This window comes from Oncorhynchus kisutch, linkage group LG25, assembly GCF_002021735.2.
Source record: "Oncorhynchus kisutch isolate 150728-3 linkage group LG25, Okis_V2, whole genome shotgun sequence".
NCBI classification, from domain to species: Eukaryota; Metazoa; Chordata; class Actinopteri; order Salmoniformes; family Salmonidae; genus Oncorhynchus; species Oncorhynchus kisutch.
In genome coordinates this window covers 30,715,670-30,729,269 of record NC_034198.2, presented here as the reverse complement: position 1 = coordinate 30,729,269, position 13,600 = coordinate 30,715,670, and the positions used below count along the sequence as shown (strand labels likewise).

General features: G+C 42.7%; 1 protein-coding gene across 1 annotated transcript in view; it reads right to left on the bottom strand.

Moving 5' to 3' along the window:
• The window catches only part of wdr27 (WD repeat domain 27), a 159,978-nt gene that overhangs the window by 110,883 nt on the left and 35,495 nt on the right, over positions 1–13,600 (bottom strand). Inside the window, exons 14-18 of the mRNA XM_031804757.1 lie at positions 13,278–13,349; positions 12,941–13,050; positions 12,685–12,774; positions 7,494–7,615; positions 2,294–2,430 (exon numbers count right to left, since the gene is read on the bottom strand). Coding sequence (XP_031660617.1) covers positions 2,294–2,430; positions 7,494–7,615; positions 12,685–12,774; positions 12,941–13,050; positions 13,278–13,349 — 531 coding nt within the window. The remainder of the gene's footprint in view (positions 1–2,293; positions 2,431–7,493; positions 7,616–12,684; positions 12,775–12,940; positions 13,051–13,277; positions 13,350–13,600) is intronic.

Here is a 13,600-nt window from a genome sequence, read left to right as displayed (position 1 = left end):
TGTGCTTGGAGTTAAATCGTGGAAATTAGATATATACTGTATAATATACTATATAAAGCTTCAAGTCTGGATACTTAGTAATTAAAGTCAGATGCGGGCCCATACTCAAAAAGTGTCTCAAAATCATTGAGCATTATGATCTAAAAAACAAAAATGATCCTGACTCAGCACTCTGTGACTTTGAATGAATACGGGCCCTGGCCTAAAAATACTGCCCTACACCTCCAATAACTGGTGTTGAACGGACAACTGCTAGCCATTATATGGTACTGCAGGCAGCATGCTCTGTAGAGAGAGACTCAGTCTAGAATAAATGATCATGTATGCAGCATGCTCTGCAGAGAGAGACTCAGTCTGGAGGAAATTATAATGTAGGCAGCATGCTCTGTAGAGAGAGACTCAGTCTAGAATAAATTATCATGTAGGCAGCATGCTCTGGAGAGAGACTCAGTCTGGAGGAAATGATAATGTAGGCAGCATGCTCTGTAGAGAGAGACTCAGTCTGGAGGAAATTATAATGTAGGCAGCCTGTCTGTAGAGAGAGACTCAGTCTAGAATAAATGATCATGTAGGCAGCATGCTCTGCAGAGAGAGACTCAGTCTGGAGGAAATTATAATGTAGGCAGCATGCTCTATAGAGAGACTCAGTCTGGAGGAAATTATCATGTAGGCAGCATGCTCTGTAGAGAGAGACTCAGTCTAGAATAAATGATCATGTATGCAGCATGCTCTGTAGAGAGACTCAGTCTGGAATAAATGATAATGTTGGCAGCATGTCTGTAGAGAGAGACTCAGTCTGGAGGAAATTATAATGTAGGCAGCAAAAATAGGATTTTGAATTTTAGGATTTTGTTTTGTCCTTGTTTTGTTGTTTTGTCCAAGGATCAATGTCCCCTTGCTTAGCGTTTCTCGGCTAATGTGCTGGGCATGGCTATCTCCTCGTTGGTGATCTTCCCACATGCTTTCCATACCCCAATCAGGACATGTTAACATGATACTGTAGAATATAAACTTGTTGGTTTGATCTAAAACAGGAAGTGAGGAGAGCCCTTTGACCTATACATCTCTCTCTCTCCTAAGAATGTGTTCTAAGAAGTGATTTTCAGGAATGCAGCTAATTATGTGACTGTGATGTGACTGTAAACTAACAATACTGAGAAAAAAAAAGCAACATGCAACAATTTCAATGATTTTACTGAGTTACAGTTCATTTAAGGAAATCAGTCAATTGAAAAAAAAGTTAATTAGGCCCTAATCTATGGATTTCACATGACTGGGCAGGGGAGCAGCCATAGGTGAGCCTGGGAGGGCATAGACCCACCCACATAGGTTCCTGCCTTTCTAGGACGTTTTTCCTAGCCACCGTGCTTGATGTTTAGGGTTTTAGGCTGGGTTTCTGTATAGCACTTTGTGACATCGGCTGATGTAAAAAGGGCTTTATAAATACATTTGATTGATTGATTGACTTGGGAGCCAGGCCCACCCACTGGGGAGCCAGGCCCAGCCAATCAGAATGAGTTTTTCCCCACAAAAGGGCTTTATTACAGACAGAAATACTCTTCTGTTTCATCAGCTGTCTGGGTGGCTGGTCTCAGACGATCCCACAGGTGAAAAAGCCAGATGTTGAGGTCCTGGACTGGCGTGGTTACATGTGGTCTGTGGTTGTGAGGCCAGTTGGACATACTGCCAAATTCACTAAAACGATGTTGGAGGCGGCTTATGGCAGAGAAATGAACATTCAATTATCTGCCAACAGCTCTGGTGGACATTCCTGCAGTCAGCATGCCAATTGCACACTTCCTCAAAACTTCAGACATCTGTGTCATTGTGTTGTGTGACAAAACTGCACATTTTAGTGTGCCCTTTTATTGTCCCCAGCACAAGGTGCACCTGTGTAATGATCATGGTGTTTAATCTTCTTGATATGCCAGACCTGTCAGGTGGATTAACTTTCTTGGCAAAGAAGAAATGCTCACTATCAGGGCTGTAAAAAAAATTGTGCACAAAGCTAGCTAGCTAAGCTTTTTCTGCTTATAGAACATTTCTGGAACACTTTACATGTTATGGAACACTTTACATGTTGCATTTATATTTTGTTCAGTATGAATTGATGGGATGACACATTAAAAAAAGATCTGTTGATATCCATGGTCCAAAAAACATGAACCAATAGCCTCCTCCCAGATGCAATCAAAATCAATTAGTGCTTCCTAGCTGAGCTATTATACATGTGACATGTTTGGTTGAAATGTACATACTTTTCTATATACTTTTCTATCGTTCATATCCTTACCTTTTAATGTCGTCCTGTGTGTTGTCCAGGTGATACAGGTAGAGGTGTAGGGAGGGACCAGATGCCAGTAACAGGAACTTATCCAGGTAGTAGAACTGAGCCCCCCGGATGGTTTTGGAGAACTTCTCATCACCCCCCTGAAGGAAGAATAATTCTAAAAGCTTACAAATGGCTTATAACAAGTTATGAAACATATCTGCAGAATGTTACCAAAAGTCAAATCAAATCAAATTTTATTTGTCACATACACATGGTTAGCAGCTGTTAATGCGAGTGTAGTGAAATGCTTGTGCTTCTAGTTCCGACAATGCAGTAATAACCAACAAGTAATCTAGCTAACAATTCCAAAACTACTACCTTATAGACACAAGTGTAAGGGGATAAAGAATATGTACATAAAGATATATGAATGAGTGATGGTACAGAGCGGCATAGGCAAGATACAGTAGATGGTATTGAGTACAGTATATACATATGAGATGAGTATGTAAACAAAGTGGCATAGCTAAAGTGGCTAGTGATACATGTATATAAAGATGCAGTAGATGATATAGAGTACAGTATATACGTATACATATGAGATGAATAATGTAGGGTATGTAAACATTATATTAGGTAGCATTGTTTAAAGTGGCTAGTGATATATTTTACATCATTTCCCATCAATTCCCATTATTAAAGTGGCTGGAGTTGAGTCAGTGTGTTGGCAGCAGCCACTCAATGTTAGTGGTGGCTGTTTAACAAACTGATGGCCTTGAGATAGAAGCTGTTTTCAGTCTCTCGGTCCCAGCTTTGATGTACCTGTACTGACCTCGCCTTCTGGATGATAGCGGGGTGAACAGGCAGTGGCTCGGGTGGTTGTTGTCCTTGATGATCTTTATGGGCTTCCTGTGACATCGGGTGGTGTAGGTGTCCTGGAGGGCAGGTAGTTTGCCCCCGGTGATGCGTTGTGCAGACCTCACTACCCTCTGGAGAGCCTTACGGTTGTGGGCGGAGCAGTTTCCGTACTAGGCGGTGATACAGCCCGACAGGATGCTCTCGATTGTGCATCTGTAGAAGTTTGTGAGTGCTTTTGGTGGAAAGCCGAATTTCTTCAGCCTCCTGAGGTTGGAGAAATTCACGCATTCACGATGCTGTCTGTGTGGGTGGACTAATTCAGTTTGTCTGTGATGTGTACGCCGAGAAACTTAAAACTTACTACCCTCTCCACTACTGTTCCATCGATGTGGATAGGGGGGTGTTCCCTCTGCTGTTTCCTGAAGTCCACAATCATCTCCTTAGTTTTGTTGACGTTGAGTGTGAGGTTATTTTCATGACACCACACTCCGAGGGCCCTCACCTCCTCCCTGTAGGCCGTCTCGTCGTTGTTGGTAATCAAGCCTACCACTGTTGTGTCGTCCGCAAACTTGATGATTGAGTTGGAGGCGTGCGTGGCCATGCAGTCGTGGGTGAACAGGGAGTACAGGAGAGGGCTCAGAACGTGTTAAGTGTTACCAAACCAATCACTACCTGATGAATAACTTGAATTATCTTGCATCCGTCTCAGCTGAGGGCCAACCATTTGATGACTGTTTAATAAGGGTTATTATGATAAGTTATTTAAACTTCTTATGGATCAGTCCCATCTCGACAACTTCCAGTGAAATTGCAGAGCGCCAAATTAAAATTAAATTACTATAAATATTTATCAAAATAAAGCGTAAATTGTTGTTAATCCAGCCGCCATGTCAGATTTAAAAAAGGATTTACGGCGAAAGCAAACCATGCGATTATCTGAGGACAGCGCTCAGCGCACAAAACATTACAAACAGTTAGCAGCCAAGTAGATTAGTCACGAAATCAGAAGTAGCAATAAAATGAATCGCTTACCATTGATGATCTTCGTATGGTTGCACTCACAAGACTCCCAGTTACACAATAAATGTTTGTTTTGTTCGATAAAGTCCCTCTAAACATCCAAAAACCTTCATTTTGTTGGCGCGTTTTGTTCAGTAATCCAATCGCTCAAATGCTGTCACAAGAGACAGACGAAAATTCCAAATAGTATCTGTAAAGTTCGTAGAAACATGTCAAATGATGTTTATAATCAATCCTCAGGTTGTTGTTAGCCTAAATAATCGATAATATTTCAACCGGACAATAGCGTCGTCAATATAAAAGAAAAACAAGGCGCGCTCTCGGTCGTGCGCAGCAAAGAGCTCTGGGGCCATCCCAGGGTCCACTCACTCAATGTGGTCATTCTCCCTCATTTTTCAGAATGAAAGCCTGAAACAATGTCTTAAGACTGTTCACAACTAGTGGAAGCCATAGGGAACGGAATCTGGGTCCTATCCCTTTAAATGGTGGATAGGCTTTCATTGGAAAAACAGCCATTTCAAAATAATGGCACTTCCTGGATGGATTTTCCTCAGGTTTTCGCCTGCCATATCAGTTCTGTTATACACACAGACATTATTTTAACAGTTTTGGAACTTTAGAGTGTTTTCTATCTGAATCTATCAATTATATGCATATCCTAGCTTCTGGGCCTGAGTAGCAGGCAGTTTACTTTGGGCATGCTTTTCAGCCAATATTCCGAATGCTGCCCCCTATCCTAAAAATGAATATAACATTGAAATGTACTATTGGAATATAATTATTGCTTTATGAGCCTCTACTTTCATGGCCTGATACCACATGTGCATTAAATAGATGTACCCTTTAATAGATGGGTTTAATAGATGGGTTTAATAGATGGGTTTAATAGATGGGTTTAATAGATGGGTTTCATTCATAATAGGAGGGTTGGTTGCATTCATAAATCCCTCTCTCTCTTTCCCCCTCTCTCTTTCTCCCTTTAAAACCCTTTGTGAGGAGTTTTCCCTGGCCTCAAAGTCAGTAAGACACAGGAATTTCTATTTTCCATGTGGAAAAAGAGACTCATGAAAGAATATAATTTGGATTGAAGCAGAGGGAGAGGGGCTGTGTCCTTGTCAGCATGCTATGCTCTCGTTGTGGAGCAGTTATGTGGTCCTCTTTTTTGAAGCCACTCTTTTCATATCTTTGATGCTTTTATTTTGGCAGTATAGAAGTAAAGAGGTTTATAGATAGAGGAGACAGTGGGAAAGAAAGACGCAGGTGGTCTTCTTGGTCGACATATGTTATGAGCCGGGTGTGGTACCACTGGAACAGACTCTGTATAATGTGGTACTCTTTAACAGAGAGAGAGAGAGGGGAAGAGAGTGAAAGAAAGGAGAAGAAAAGGACAGAGAAGAGTGGGAAGGAAAGGAGAAGAAAAGGACAGAGAAGAGAAGAGAAGAGTGGGAAGGAAAGGAGAAGAAAAGGACAGAGAAGAGTGGGGAAGAAAGGATAAGAGAAGGAAAGAGAGGAGAATAGAGGGGAAGGAAGCGTTTTTCAGTGCCAAAAGACAAAACAAGAGATTATAGGCCGTCATGCCTCATCAGGCGCTTAGCCCCAGGGCTTGTAAGAGCTGCAACGTTATATAGCCTATCTAATGTAACAGAAATTCCTGAAAAACCTGGGAAAGATTCTGGAATTTTGCGACCCTAATCAGAAAACCACCAACTGTGATGCGGAATATATGACAGTTTGTTCCAACCGGAAAATTAAGTGCTGAACCAGTTCGAACCCAAGTTAGGGTTCATATAGTCCTTTTTCCTATATTTTTAACATGTGAAATCAACATAGATTTTTACAAAATAGCTAATTAATTTACTCGACCCATTAGCACAGATGAGAAGCTTGCTATGGAACACTTAAGCTAGTTATTTACATGTTTGATTGGTCAGATAATGAGGCGCAAATGAAATTTCACCGGTGGGGAGAGAGCAAGAGAGGGGTGGCCATGGAGGGGGCTTGGCTTGAAGCGCTGAACATCATGACATGATGTGAACTGGAATGCTTTTACTAGCATTATAACTTTACCGAATTATATACTAAACATTAGGAAACAATTTTGGAACAAAAAATAACATTATTAACCGGTTCTCAAGATTTGAAAATAACGGTTCTGTTCCGGAACACCAGAGATCAATGTCTTTCGCAGTTCTTTTCCCTGAACCAATTCCAATGTCTGATAGATAGTGGATCTTCATTACAGAGACATCTTATCAACTTCATTGTGCAAAGCCATGTGCAATAATTCTTCACCCTGCATAGTTTCCCTCCCCGAATTACATGTATTTGTTGTTGCCAAGATGCTTACTTAAACTGCTTCAGTTCACGACAAATAGACAAACTGCTAGAGTTCCTGCCAAGTCTAGGATCTCCTCATCTAGAAGAGAGATGCTGGGATGGTTAGCAGCAGCTGAGGGGAGAAAACTGCTTTGAAAAAGAATCAGAATATGCTGCCAAAATGAAACGTCACAATGCGCTCTAAACCGCTCTGGAGACAAACAAACTTTCTTACCCTATCTCAAATTGTCAGAAGCTTCTGTCAAAACTATTAAAGCAGTCTTCAAGAAAATTGGAATTGAATTGAGACGGAATTGAAATGGAACTGATCCCCACCCTGGAAAGCATGGGGATATAAATGAAAGACATATACAGGATTATAAGCATTTCACACGACCAATAAACTTTGATTTGATTTGAGTAAAATGTTCTTGGACTTCTAGGAGAGAGTGTGATGTCCAGTAAGGGAGTGAAGAGGATCTGCACATGCTCACAGCCAACAGACAAACAGATAGACAGACGAGCAGAGTTCTGTGCAGATGTTCCCTCTAACAACATCACACAACGCCGGGCCAAGAGACACAGTATGTCATCAACCTCATTAACTAGGCTTTTACTATTCCATGAGGCTTGTCACATCATGGACACTGGAAAAACTTGAGATGGAAAGTTACTATGCCATGATGATAGAACCATTTTGTTACATTATATACACTGAGTATACAACACTTTTGCCCTCAGAACAGCCTTAATTTGCCGGGGCATGGACTCTACAATGTGACTAATAAAATCGGATTTGACATGTCACAAGGCTTAAAAATCCTTCTTTAACCTGTCTCCTCCCCTTCATCTACGCTGATTGAAGAGGATTTAACAAGTGACATCAATAAGGGATCATAGCTTTCACCTGGATTCACCTTGTCAGTATATGTCATGGAAAGAGCAGGGGTTCCTAATGTTTTGTATATTATGTGTACAACAAATGTTGGGATTAATTGTGCCTTCTGTATGTATGCTGAGTGTTTACCATGGTAACGGCAGGCTCAGGACTTCCTGTGGGCCAGATGCGGAGGGTCCTGTCTTCTGAGGCACTCAGCCACCACTGTCTGATGTGACTCCAGGCCACACTGCTCACTGCCTTGTCATGACCTGCAAACACATCCAGAGTTGTGCTGAGTCAGCCTGGAGTTGATGGACAAGTACAAGGAGTTAATGAAACAGCAGTAGTGAGTGAACCTGCTACCCTTTTAAGATGAAGATCACTTTATTTGTCAAATGTACACAAAGTCCAACCGAAATTTGACTTAATCTTTAACCCTACCCCTCCGAAAGACACACATACATTTTCAGAGCTTCATAACGACACAGACAAAAGTAGTACCCTACATAAGGAATAGGGTGTCATTTTGGACGTAGCTATCGTCTTTTCCAGCAAAGTTCCAGAAGCTATATTATGGCCGGCTTGGCTTAGAATTATGAAAAGGGTATTAATTAAAACCACAGTGGTGAATCTGAAACCTGAGTACTGGACTGCTAAACAGAGTGAGGGTTACAACAACATCCCCACAGACACTGACATATACTTTTATACATCCAATGCTCTTTGACCAATGTCATGTCTTTGGTCTCAGGCACAGGAGAGAACTTTTATAATGACCCCCTGCCCTCTAGTGGAGCCAGTCTAACAGCACCTAACCAAGCCCTGGCCTACAGGACTGTCCTCTAGTGGAGCCAGTCTAACAGCACCTAACCAAGTCCTGGCCTAGAGAACTGTCCTCTAGTGGAACCGGTCTAACAGCACCTAACCAAGTCCTGGCCTAGAGGACTGTCCTCTAGTGGAGCCAGTCTAACAGCACCTAACCAAGCCCTGGCCTAGAGGACTGTCCTCTAGTGGAGCCAGTCTAACAGCACCTAACCAAGCCCTGGCCTAGAGGACTGTCCTCTAGTGGAGCCAGTCTAACAGCACCTAACCAAGCCCTGGCCTAGAGGACTGTCCTCTAGTGGAGCCAGTCTAACAGCACCTAACCAAGCCCTGGCAAACAGAAGCAAACATATCTCTGGTACGAAGAACGGCGGGGGTGTATGCTTTATGATTAACGAGTCGTGGTGTGATCATAACAACACACAGGAACTCAAGTCCATTTGTTCACCTGACCTAGAATTCCGACTGCATTATCTACCAAGAAAATTATCTTCGATTATAATCAGTCATATATATCCCCTCCCAAGCAGACACCTTGACGGCCCTCAAAGAACTTCATTGGACTCTATGTAAACTGGAAACCACATATCCACATATCCATATGCGCCACTCAGGCTGGCAAAATTCTGGATCATTGTTACTCTAACGTCCGCGACGCATACAAAGCCCTCCCTCACCCTCCTTTCGGCAAGTCTGACCACGACTCCATTTTGTTGCTCCCAGCATATAGACAGAAACTGATTCCACGCTTCAAGATTGCTTTGATCACGTGGACTGGAATATGTTCCGGATAGCATCGAACAACCACATTGATGTATACGCTGACTCTGTGAGCAAGTTTATTAGCAAGTGCATCGATGATGTTGTACCCACGGCGACTATTAAAACCTTCCCCAACCAGAAACAGTGGATTGATGGCAGCAATCGTGCAAAACTGAAAGAGCGAACCACTGCTTTTAATCAGGGCAAGGCGACCGGAAACATGACCGAATACAAACAGTGTAGCTATTCCCTCCGCAAGGCAATCAAACAAGCTAAGCGTCAGTATAGAGACAAAGTAGAGTTGCTATAGAGTAGCTAAGGTAACTATCGCCCCATAGCACTCCTTCCGTCATCATGAAGAGCTTTGAGAGACTAGTCAAGGATCATATCACCTCCACCCTACGTGACACCCTAGACCCACTACAATTTGCTTACCGCCCCAATAGGTCCACAGACAATGCAATCACACTGCCCTAACCCATCTGGACAAGAGGAATACCTATGTAAGAATGCTGTTCATCAACTACAGCTCAGCATTTAACACCATAGTACCCTCCAAACTCTAAATTAAGCTCAAGACCCTGGGTCTCGACCCCGCCCTGTGCAACTGAGTCCAGGACTTTCTGACGGGACGCCCCCAGGTGTTGAGGGTAGGAAACAACATCTCCACCCCACTGATCCTCAACACCAGGGCCCCGCAAGGGTGCGTTCTCAGCTCTCTTCTGCACTCCCTGTTCACCCATGACTGTGTGGCCATGCACACCTCCAACTCAATCACCAAGTTTGCAGACGACACTACAATGGTAGGCTTGATGATCATGGACTTCAGGAAACAGCAGAGGGAGCACACCCCTATCCACATCGACGGGACAGTAGTGGAGAAGGTGGAAAGTTTCAAGTTCCTCGGCGTACACATCACGGACAAACTGAAATGATTCACCCACAGACAGCGTGGTGAAGAACTTTCCACCTTCACTACTGTCCCATCGATGTGGATAGGGGGTGCTACCTCTGCTGTTCCCTGAAGTCCATGATCATCTCCTTTGTTTTGTTGACGTTGAGTGTGAGGTTATTTTCCTGACACCACACTCTGAGTGCCCTCACCTCCTCCCTGTAGGCCGTCTCATCATTGTTGGTAATCAAGCCTACCACTGTAGTGTTGTCTGCAAACTTGATGATTGAGTTGGAGGCATGCATGGCCACGCAGTCATGAGTGAACAGGGAGTACAGGAGAGGGCTCTTCAAACTCAGGAGGCTGAAGTAATTTGGCTTGTCACCAAAAACACTCAAACTTTTACAGATGCACAATCGAGAGCATCCTGTCGGTCTGTATCACCGCCTGGTACGGCAACTGCTCCGCCCACAACCGTAAGGCTCTCCAGATGGTAGTAAGGTCTGCACAACACATCACCGGGGGCAAACTACCTGCCCTCCATGACACCTACACCACCCAATGTCAAAGGAAGGCCAAAAAGATCATCAAGGACAACAACCACCCGAGCCACTGCCCTGTCACCCCGCTATCATCCAGAAGGCGAGGTCAGTACAGGTGCATCAAAGCTGAGACCGAGAGACTGAAAACAGCTTCTATCTCAAGGCCATCAGACTGTTAAACCGCCATCACTAACATTGAGTGGCTGCTGCCAACATACTGACTCAAATCTCTAGCCACTTTAATAATTAAAAATTGGATGTAATAAATGTATCACTAGTCACTTTAAACAATGCCACTTTATATATTGTTTACATACCCTACATTACTAATCTCATATGTATATACTGTACTTTATACCATCTATTGCATCTTGCCTATGCCGTTCGGCCATCGCTCATCCATATATTTATATGTACATATTCTTATTCATTCCTTTACACTTGTGTGTAAAAGGTAGTTGCTGTGAATTTTTAGATTACTTGTTAGATATTACTGCATGGTTGGAACTAGAAGCACAAGCATTTCGCTACACTCGCATTAACATCTGCTAACCATGTGTATGTGACCAATAAAATTTGATTTGGCCTACAGAACTGTCATCTAGTGGAGACAGTCTAACAACAACTAACAAGCACTGGCCTACAATATGCCAAACCACTCATCCTTTCATTGATATATGACATCCACTGACTGGCCATACTAGTCTCTGTCTTAGCTGTTAAGAACCCAACCACACTTACTGGCCATACTAGTCTCTGTCTTAGCTGTTAAGAACCCAACCACACTGACTGACTGGTGTTTGTGTGTGGATCACAGGGCCAAATATTTAGAATCCTGTGGTCTGCTGACTGTAGAAAGCTCTATAAATCAACACAATTCACCTCCAAGAGAATGCTGCTATCAAAGCAAGCATCAGGGGTGTGTGCGTGTGTGCGTGTGTTTGTGGGAGGGAGGGAGGGAGGGAGGGAGGGAGGGAGGGAGGGAGGGAGGGAGGGAGGGAGGGAGGGAGGGAGGGAGGGAGGGAGGGAGGGAGGGAGGGAGGGAGACTGTGGGTGAGCTGGAGTGCAGATGTTGAGCAATATCTTAAATTAGCTCCAGAAGCAGTTAGGAAGACATGTTGTTGTATTGCCCATCTGCGGAGGAGAGCAGAACACAGCTTTCTCCCTCCAAACCATCAATAAGTCCTACTCTTTCTCAGGAGAATGTAAAAGACAATGTTAACCAAACACCTTACTCATGCTCACGCCGTGGCAGAGAACCAGATAATGCTTCACCAGTATATATATATTTTTTATCTAGATGTTAGAGGATATGGGTGGATGTTTGGATCTTCTCCTGAAGCCTTTTATCTTGAGCCTCTGGACCTGTTTCCAGTATCATTTACGATCCCAGATGAAATAAGTAAATCATCATAGGCTAAGGCTACCCTGTATGAACAGTAAAGAAAATATCAGATAATAGTTGAGTTTAAATAGCATTCTGAAGAGTATTCACTTCATTCACACTTTATATGAAAACAGTAATGAAGCATTAAGACAAAGGCCAGCAACACTCCTAGCATACAGGCTTTAAAGGCAAAAAAATCCTGTAAGATTCCAAAGTGAATGTGACTCTGGTGCAGGTTACTATTACCATCACGGTTAGGGGACACTTTGGGTCTTGGATAGCTTGGGCTGAGAACAGTGTGAAAATAAGCTAGGTAGTGATTTAGTCTGTATTCCACTAGGCTTATAAAAACAGGGTTATAAGCTCAGTTCCTCTCTTTATTTTTCAGCCATATAGTAACTAAGTTTCACCCTCAGTAATAATGTAGGAGAAAAAGAAAAACAATCCTCTCCACAGTTGCCTTGATTCACCTCAGAGCTAGAACATCATTCTCAACATGATTGACAGGTGAGATAGATAAACAGAAAATGTGGTTCAATAAATAATAAAACAAATAGTCATCAACCCCCCACTCCATCCTGTTCTTTGGGTTTTAAGGTTTCGACTGCTTTGCTTTTTCACTGAGACTTATTTTAAAGGAGAGTGAAAAGGAGGGAACAGGGAAGAAAAGGGAACCGTGGACCAAAACAGTCTTGAGGTAAAATAAACAGAATTTGAGAGGTTTCTAATCTGTGTGTGTGTGTGTGTGTGTGTGTGTGTGTGTGTGTGTGTGTGTGTGTGTGTGTGTGTGTGTGTGTGTGTGTGTGTGTGTGTGTGTGTGTGTGTGTGTGTGTGTGTGTGTGTGTGTGTGTGTGTGTGTGTGTGTGTGTGTGTGTGTGTGTGTGTGTGTGTGTGTGTGTGTGTGTGTGTGTGTGTGTTTTCTTGCCCCACTACCTGTGTAAACAGCTGGAGTGCCAGTGAGGGAGGACTTGTACAACAATACAGATCCGTCTCCCAGACCACACAGAATCTGCTTTCCATCTCCTGGGCAGAGAGGACAAAAAAAATACAACAAGAAAAATAAATATATATATATATATATATATTAGCTTGTATGATTCTAATGATTCTTATGATTCTTGGTAAAGCAAAGAAGGAACATATGAAAGTATGATAAAAAGAGGATAAAAAGAAAGAGAGAGAGAGTTACCTGAGTATTGGGTACAGCAAACTGGTGTAGGGGTTTTGACTGTGCTGAGGTTAGTGTGTGGGACACTGGGTGCTGCAGTGTCTCCTGGGTATTCACTAACGAGACATCCTCTAAAATAAAGCAGAATTATGTTGATATTCATATGGAAAAAACATCAAGAATGTTGTACAAAACAAAGGTCCGGATTCCCAGACTAAGACTAATCCAACTAATGGTCTAAAATGCATCTTCATTGAAGATTTTCCATTAAACTACCTTTTAGTCCAGGTCTAAGCTTTGTACTGTATCTGTCTGAGAAACCAGCCCTAAATATATCTGGACATGGTGGTCTGCTTACATCTTCTTGTTGGTCTTTGTAGGTCCTGGGGTCTTCTTCTGAACATTGGTCTTGGGTGAGAACATTGTCATTCTGAAAAGCAAACATATTTATATAAAATGACATTTTATTAACAGCATAATATAAATGTAACCCTGAACCCTGAACCCTGAACCCTAACACATCAGCCTTAATATTGATGCAAGAACAGGGGCAGACTGGCCATCTGGCATTTGCCCATGAATTTTTAGCCCAGTGGGCCTGTCTAACTTGTTTTCTTTACGCAAAATGATAATTATTTGGCTAATAATGGGGGTGGGGCCTCAAAGAAAAAAAGTTACTGG